The sequence below is a fragment of the Trichosurus vulpecula genome, chromosome 5 (assembly GCF_011100635.1).
Source record: "Trichosurus vulpecula isolate mTriVul1 chromosome 5, mTriVul1.pri, whole genome shotgun sequence".
Taxonomy (NCBI): domain Eukaryota; kingdom Metazoa; phylum Chordata; class Mammalia; order Diprotodontia; family Phalangeridae; genus Trichosurus; species Trichosurus vulpecula.
In genome coordinates, this window is record NC_050577.1 from 104,367,218 (window position 1) to 104,376,344 (window position 9,127).

Consider the following 9,127-nt stretch of genomic DNA (forward strand, 5'->3'; position numbering starts at 1 on the left):
ATGCCCCAGGAGTACACGAGGCCATATTGTTCCTTATAGGATGATATCTTACTCAAGAGCACCTATGGATCCGCACCATTATTTCTTGGAGAATGAGCAGCTGCTTTCTCTGCAGAGCATCCATCTTGTTCCTCTTCGGATAGAGCCTCATTTTTTTCTTAGCTTCATGTGTTCAGTGTATTTTTTTTCTTCCCTTTCTCCTGTGTGATAGTCTCCTAACCTCCAGCTTTTTGTCACAGATCAGGATCCTCTTTTCTTCAGATGTATTTTCTTCTTTGTTTCATATTCAAGCCCTTCTGGTTTTTGTTTATTTGTTTGTTTAGTCCTTTTTTTCCTTAGGAAAGCAACCAATGTGAATTTTGAACACATTTGAACATATGACTCTTTATCATGACAGAATTACAATCATTTTGCTCTCTACAAGTCACTACAATTCTCTCCACTCCCCATATTTGTTTGAAGCAAGTCCCTGTCTTTCTTGCTAGTAGCTCCCATGAAAAAGAGTGTTAGCACCATGTCTGAAGGCCTCTTTAACTCAGGAGTCTTTACTCTTCTCACTCCATTAGCTCTTTGGCACTCATGCCCAACAAACTGTCCCTTCTTTTATGAGGCTATTGCTTTGACTTAGCCACTTGTCCTATGTTACTGTGTTTTCCCAACTGCTTTCTCCTTGGGTCTTTCTTCTCTGAAAGTTCTGATTGTTCTCCTGCTTCAGCATGAGTCCCTCACCTTCTACTTCTACTGTTTCTCAAGCTTTCTGCTTTAGCTCTCCACCTATAACGAGACTTTCTCACACTAAGAGCTCAAGGACTGGTCCTTTTCTTCTTTCACATCAAATCTCTCTACTCCTTATAGGATCATGGCGTTAAAGCTAAAAGGGACCTCAGAGGTCATCTAGTCCAATTACCTTTTTTAATAGATAAGGAATTGTTGTTGTTTAGTCATTCATTCATGTCTGACTCCTTGTGACCCCATTTGGGGTTTTCTTGGTAAAGATACTAGAGTGGTTTGCCATTTATTTTTTCAATTCATTTTTATAAATGAGGAAACTGAGGCAAACAGGGTTAAGTGATTTGCCCAGGGTCACAAGATAGTAAATGTCTGAGCTTGGATTTGAATCCAGATCTTCCTGATCCAGGCCTGAAAATCTAACCAATGTGCCACTTAGTAACTGATGGTTAAGGAGGTAAAGTGACTGCAGAATGCCTTGCACATAGTAAGTGATTAATTTGCAAAAGGACGTATTATAGATAGTAAATAACAAGGTTGGGATCTGAACTCAGCTCCTCTGACACCAAATTCAACATATTTTCCACTGTACTTCATTGTTTCTTTACCTCTTTTGACTTCTTTTATAGCTCCTTGTTCTCCTTCCCTTTCTCCTCCCCATTTTCTTTTTTTTCTCTTCCTTTGACTTCTTTTTCAGTTTCACCACAAACACTCCAAAATTTATCTTATCCAAATTCATCAAAGCCTGGTGACAGTCTTTCCCTTTGTCTCTAACTGTTATTTCCTCTGTGGTGTTCAGAGGAGGTTTTTGCAAAGAAAAAAGGTGACTTCATAATGTTGTGCCTAGGCTGCTGGAACAGAGATAAACAGCTGAATCCTGAGGCTCGGTGAATTGGATTTTCAAATTAGAGGATGAGTTTCGGGGCCAATCCATTGAGAATCGAGCTTTTGGCACACCTGATTCGTCTAAGACTTTTTCAATCTGAAGGTAACCCATGAACTTCAATTCTTGTCCCAGGAGCTGTTGATACCAAAAAATATAAACGTGTGGCTTGATTGGGTCACACCTCAGCATCACATTCTCTCCTCTTGCTGTGACCAAGTGTCTTGGGGTCTGAGTGACTTTGTCTTCCATATAGCCTATTGGGAAATAAGACAGAAACCAGAGTGATCATGTGCTTCCTAAGTCAGGAAAGGATTTTGAATTGCAACCACAAGTTTTCAACCAGGGCCTGTCAAGTACAGGATAGAAATTTCCAATCTGCATCGAGAATTCACCTGTTCCTAGGAGACAAATGGTCATACAGTATAGAGCCTGGTAACTGTCCATGGTGGGGTTAGGGCAAGAACAGTTTGCTGGTACATAGAGTTAAGAAGAATTTCTGGCAGGCTAAAGATCTCTGAGACTCTTCCATTTATACTAGGTGGGGTCTTTCAGTGATGTCAACATCCTTTCTCTGCCTTACATCGTTTCCAATTATCATTGGAATCATCACTTTTCATCTACTTCACCCACTTCAATCATCACTTTTCAACTACTCAAATACTTTCTGGATAATAGCTTTACCTGTCCATTATCTCAGTCTTACTGCTTTCCTATTTATCTTTACCTTCCTCTTGTCTATCTTTTCCTGCTCCCTACCGTTTTGATTCCCTTCCTATCTTAACTTTCTAAGATTAAAATTTTATAAATTGGGTGGTGGACTTGCATCTAGTTCAAACCCCTCATTAAGCAGATGAAGAAACTTCCTCCCATTGGCCATTCTCTTCCTCTTCAAGTATTTGGTAACTAACTTTTGTTTATTATCTGAGCAAGAAATTTAGTTGAATCAGATAAAAGAGTAGTGAAAACTCCACACAGATTCTAGTGTTTCAAAAGCAGGAACCATTTTACTTTCTCCTCTTCCCACTATAGTATAATCATATTTGAATTGGCTCTTACATCAGGATAAAATAAAATGAAATTTCAGGTTATTAAGTGAACCTCCTGATCCCTGGAGGAGCACTGAAGGGGTCAAATTGAATTAAACATAGCTAGATACTGAAATTCTCAGTTACTATAATTCTCTCTCATCACTCCCCAACTATCAGAAACCTGGATTCCTGTTTTTATTACTTCTTCACTTCTCTTGTCTGCTTGGCTGGGTAGGATCTCATTCATTTCTCTGTCGTTGTCTACTTTCCTTTCTTTTACTTATAATGGGAAATATCTGCTGGGCATGAGGAAAGCTGAGGTATGAAAAAGAAGCCCATCCTGTTACATCATCTATTCCACTGTATCTCCATGGCTAACCTTCACCTTGGAAGTCCTGCACTCAGAGAAGCTCATTCATCTCACATGAGGCCCTAGAAAAAGCCTCCAGGTGTCTCATATTAGGTAGTCACAGATCCTTCCAAAAGATGCAGGCAGCCCCCAGGAACAGATTTATTACTTACATGGGGAAGCTTTACATCTGAGGCCACCATTCTCATTTCTTCCTTCATTGAAGCATTTGGGAATAAGGAAATGTAAGTAATATATGAAGATAATTTATGAGAATTATATCATGGTTCAACAGAGTTCCTTCATATTTTATAATATTTTAATAATTATTTAATTTATGAAATATTTAATATATAAAATATAAATAATTTAATTATCCCCTTTAGGCTGATTTTGTGTGTAAAATAATGTATTGATTTTTGTTTGCTTGTCCTTTAATTTATCTACTTCTCTGCATCTTTATATATGTACATAAATATATAATATGTACATAAACATGAACACATACATACTTACACATATGTACACATATATTACATGTATAAACATCATGGTGTATAGAAATCTGGCCTTTGAGCCAGGAAGACCTAGGTTCCAGCCCCACTGCTAACATATACTGATTATGTGACTCTCTACAATGAAATCACAAGTCCGTATGAATACACACAAATATACATATACATATGTGTGTGTACATATATGCATATATGTATACACACACACACATATATATATGTATATGTATATACACACACACACACACATACCTGGCCTCAGACACTTATTATCTGTGTGACCCTCAGCAAGTCATTTAACCCTGTTTACCTTAGTTCTTCATCTGTAAAGCAAGCTAGAGAAGAAAATGGCAAAGCACTCTAGTATCTTTGCCAAGAAAACCCCACATGTGGCCATGAATATTTGTACACAAATGAAATGAGTGAACAACAATAAAAGTATAGATGTGTGTGTGAGTGTGTGTGTATTAAAAACGTGTGCACACAATATATGCATATGTTACACATATTGTGTATTATGAATTCTTTATTCCAATATATAGATATAGCTAGATAGAACAGTCAGCTTTTTTAGTAACATAAAAATTTTATGGTTTCTGGATTGTGCTTCCTCCCCGAGGTGGTTGAATTCTCAAACTGTAGCACTTAATTGCTCTTCCTCAGCAGAGCTCAGTCCTTTAGCAATGTAGAAACTTAGTGGTTATTGACAGTCTACATATTCTCTGTCTGTCTGCCTCTCTCCCTCTCTCTCTCTCTCTCTCTCTCTCTCTCTCTCTCTCTCTCTCTCGCTCACACACACACACACACATGCACATGCACACACACACACACACACACACACACACACACACACCTGATAGCTAAACTCCAAGGGAGTTTCCTTCCCACTCCTCACCCCCATTCTTACAGGCACAAAAATTCCTAATTATAGCTATTGTCTATGAAGACCAATTGAGAAGTCCACAAGTATTGGCATTAAAAATAGAGAGACAGTAGGAGCTGCCCCCACCAACAGATCTGGGCTACAGGATCACTGGAGAGTAAGTAAAGAAAACCCTAGGTGTACACAAGGTTCCTGTGCTGTATGGTCATTTGTTTATTGGACGTTAGTAAGTCCTGGGAGCAGCTTGCCAGATTCTAGCTCCAAACCTTTACCTAGTAGCTTCAATGCCAACCTTCCGCCTGGGCTTCCTTCCCTCTGTTTCCCTCTCATGGTTCCTATGGATATCGAGGGAACCAGAATCATCCTTGATTCCCAGATACCTAATCACAGGGATGGGTCAGGCAGAGACATGGAGATGTAAAAAGAATTTGGTGTATAACATCATATGCTGGTAACTGACAGGCCTGAGACCAGGAGCTTGAGCTGATCTATTACTCAGAGTACAAGCTTATATTCAGAAAGGACATATTCCTGACTAATATTGGGAACAAGAAGTTTTGTCTTTCACCCTGGAATTACCCTGGAGTAGCACCCCTCTCCCATATACACATACCAAGTCATGCACCACCAAGCAAAGATCTTTGTTATCTCTGGACCAGTAAGGCAAACATAGTGAAGGTCAGCTTCTCTCCATGCACAGAACTCCTCCAGCCTCTAGATCCCTCTCTACAATCCTGTCAAGTGGAAGAGGGATCAGATTTGTACTGGTTGCCTCCAGAGGGCAGTGCTCAGCACAGTGGGTAGAATTTGTAAAGAGGAAAATTTTAGTTTGATATAAGGTAAAACTTCCCTACAGTTAGGGTTATCCAGAAATGTAAGGGCAGATATCTTCTGACCAGAGCATAACGTGTCCCTAGATAGAGATCTTTCACTGTCCAAATATAACACCAAATCAACTGGTTTTGTTGCCAACAGATATGCATGATAAAGACAGGGATGTGGGTGAGGTGAGTGGAGAATACTGACCTTGTCTCCCTGCGTTACCTTTTGTCTCTGCCCAAATGCATTTGTAATTAAGCCAAAGAAGACTTGAAGATTATGCAAGAATGCTTATGCTAAATAGACTTCATTTCCAGTCTAGAACTAGAAGTCAGAAAGGAAAGACACAATTTTAACCTGGAGGTACTCACTTTGCTTTTGTTAGCTGGATGTGATGGACAGAACTAAAGAACTGTTAGCTTACTCATCTTAGGGCAGGTTCCAACCACCATGCCCAAGTAGACTGAAGGCCCAGTAAAGCAGGAACCACAAGCCCAGCAGAGACATATAATGCCCCTTGAGGGGCAAGTAGAGCTTCCACCATGCCCAGCGAGTGCCAAGCCTAGTAGAAACACAGCCCCGCAAGGGCCCAGTGGAGCAATTTTCCCAGAAGAGATGCCATGCTCAGTGGGAGGCAGGCCTACTGAGAGCAATCCAGTAATATCATCAGACATCATCAACTTGATGCATAGGAGTACGAGTAGCATCCCTCTCCCATACAAACATATTCCCCATGTGTCGACCCTTTATGCCCTCTCATGGTTAGTCACTGTGCCTGCTCATTCTCTCCCTATGGTTGTGGCAACTGACAGGGCTGAGACCGGAGCTTGAGCTGATCCATTACTCAGAGTACAAGCTTATATTCAGAAAGGACAGATTCCTGAGTGATATCGGGAACAAGAAATTTTGTCCTTCACCCTGGAGTCACCCTGGAGCTTTTAAGAGTATGTTTATAAGAATATATTGCAAGTCTTCTTACTCTGCTGTTCATTAAATGCCTTTGCTTTGAACTAATTGTGTCCTCTGGATGACTAGATAAAAATGTGTACATATCACTGGGAGTTCCTGAGCTGTAATTTTAAGTAGTTGTAGATCTACAGAGAACCTTGAATCTGGGGTGATTACTCTAGAAATCTCATTCATGAAAACAGGATTTCATAGGTGCTACATAGAGACAGTACCAGAAGTATAAATGTACCTTCCTCATTCTTCTCTTTCTAATGCTAAATGATAATTCAACCGACATTGAAGTACATTTTTCTCCTTCCTGTTATCCTCCTAGCCTTGTAGCACAATGAGGAAGCTTTGGAGAGGATCCTAAATACCTCTTGTGTCCTCTGAAGCCTCTTCTTATGTTCTAGGTCTGACTCCTTCCTGCCTGTCTGCATTCCAGTGAGAGATGAGAGGCAATGCTGTAAGGGCGAGGGACTTTGGCCCTCTTCGTCTGAGGTCAACATGTTGCCCATGAATTCAGGTTTCAGGTGTTGCCTTAACATGAAAAAGATTGAAGGTCATTAGGAGTATCCAAAGGTCAGAGAAAAGAGCCACTAGGAAATCTATGAGTGGAGACCCTGACAAGGTTTGCAGCTTCAAGGCCTGAGAGCAACCCAGCCTAGTGAAAGCTAAGATGTGGATTGATACAGAGGCAATGCCACCTTTTGAACAGTAGCCTTGATGGGGCCAATACTATGAAGAAATTGAGTTATATTTAAGACTACTCTCCCTAGGGATCAAGACAGTATAGGGCAGAATGTGCCCTCCAGGTGTTGGGGAAGGAGGGAATGTTTGTATTTCTCCCTTTGCTATATTTTCAAAGTAAATATAATTTTATAAAATCTAATTGATGTTAAGTGGCTAAATGGATCTGGGACTTTACTCCAAATAGTGGAGAGAACAAACTAGAATGAGAGGTCAAGGTGATAACATTAGAGAAAGACACCCCCAAACCCTCAGGGGCTCCTGAGAAGGAAGATGCAATCAGTCTTTCTCCAGGAAATTGAGCTCAGAGTAACTGCTACACTTGGGGAGGCGGGAAACTTCATCAATTATTCTAGATTTTTCCTTTCACCGTGAAGTGGTGTGAGTGGCCCAATGAGTCCATGGCTCCTGGTATCTCTATGTTCTCTGAGAGCTCTCTGTCTATATTAATTCCAAAGTCTCTGTAGTCCTGGGAGCATTTGCAAACAAAGACTTTTGCTTCTACCCCTCTCCTTTACAAAAAAAAAAAAAAACCCTTGGAATATCTTGAGAATAATTGGAGTAACTCTATTAATTCTCCTCAATGTCTCTCTTAAGTGGTGAAAACCTCACGAGTTCTGTTTTGTACATTCAAATAGATCTAATGACTCTTAGACACAGCTTGGCTGGGAACTAAGAAAGCTTCATTAATGTCTCCGTAGATAACATCACAAGACCACAAATCTAGAGCCAGAAGGGACCTCAGAAGCCATTTAGTCTACTCTCCCTTCACTAATTTCATAGCTGAGTTGAAGCAACTGAGACCAAAGTACACTCAATGACTTACTCTGTTTCACACAGGTAGGAATTTTCAGGGGCAGGACTTGAACTCAGATTCTATTACTCCCACATAGTTGTCTATGTATCATATTGCCACCCTTCAAGGGAGACAATATATATAAAGCACTTTGCAACCCTTATAACACCATAGAATGTTAGATATTGTTATTAATAATAATTCAAATTATTAGTATAACAAATATTTTTAGTTCCTACTATACACAAAGTTTGGGGCAGCTAGGTAGCACAGTGTATAGAGTGCTGGGCTTGGAATCAGGAAGACTCATGAGTTCAAATCTGAGTTCAAATCTGGCTTTAGCTACTTACTAGCTGTGTGGCCCTGGCCAAGTCACTTAATACTGTTTGCCTCAGTTTCCTCAACTGTAAAATGAGCTGGAGAAGGAAATGGCAAACCGCTCCAGTACCTTTGCCAAGACAACCCCAAAATGGGGTCACAGAGGGTTGGACATGACTGAAATGACTGAACAACACTCACAGTTACTTTCAAAGATTTCCTGGTTTATTAAGGGATATTTGATACGTAAAAAAACAAACTGCGATCCATGCCAGAATGCGATAAATACTGTGAGTGGTTTAGTTCACAGTTTTCTTGAAGCAGTAATAGTTTCCTGTATTGGGGGAAGGGTAACAAGTGCCAGGAACATTCAGCACCTCAGAGGTGCAAAGAGGGATGAAGGAGGTTTTTGCATGGAGAAGAGCTAACTTTGCCATACTGTGTCTTTGCTGCTGGCACAGAGATAAAAAGATGTTTGTTTCATTGTGGATGACTGCACAATGAGAGGAAAGGTCTCCTTCTTTTTCCTAGTGGCATTGTACCCCTCAGAAATGTCTCCTTTCTGAATGTCATCAGTTGTTATTGAGAAATAAATGACTTGAAGCCCCTGGCCCTGGTCCTGACGGTACCAATACATGCTCTCATGTCCCAAATTCTGTTCACAATTCAGTGTCACATTCTGTCCTATTCCTGTGATTAGATTTCTTGGGGTTTGGGTGACTCTTGCATCTTTGACATCCATGGGACCTATGGGGGAAGCAGAAATAATCCAAAGAGAGAGATTGACTCTGAATCTCTCAGGGGTAGCAATTCAACCAGAATCTGAAAAGTCTAAGGAAGCAATTTCCCATCAGTGTCTAGGACTTACCTGATCTCAGGAAACAAACGACCATACCCCAAAGAAGCCTGGTGTCCATGGCAGAATCAGGGCAGCAAATGGGGTGGCTTTAGAACAGAGCTCTGCCTCCTGGAGATGGAGAAGAAAAATGGCTGAGCTCTGAGGCACCCCTAGCTTAACACAGGGGATTCAGCATTAACATATCTTCTATAAACCTTGTAGCTAAACAAGTCTTCCCAAGGGGAGCTGGAGCATCTCTTAGAAAAGG

At 40.6% G+C, this 9,127-nt stretch overlaps 1 gene segment (V, D, J or C); it reads right to left on the reverse strand.

Annotated features, from left to right (window-relative positions):
• LOC118850482 overlaps positions 1 to 9,127 on the reverse strand; it is a 220,720-nt gene extending 211,593 nt beyond the window's left edge. The window contains 2 exon segments of the C gene segment in view: positions 1,573 to 1,869; positions 8,890 to 9,127. Of these exon segments, the coding sequence occupies positions 1,573 to 1,869; positions 8,890 to 8,938 (346 nt within the window).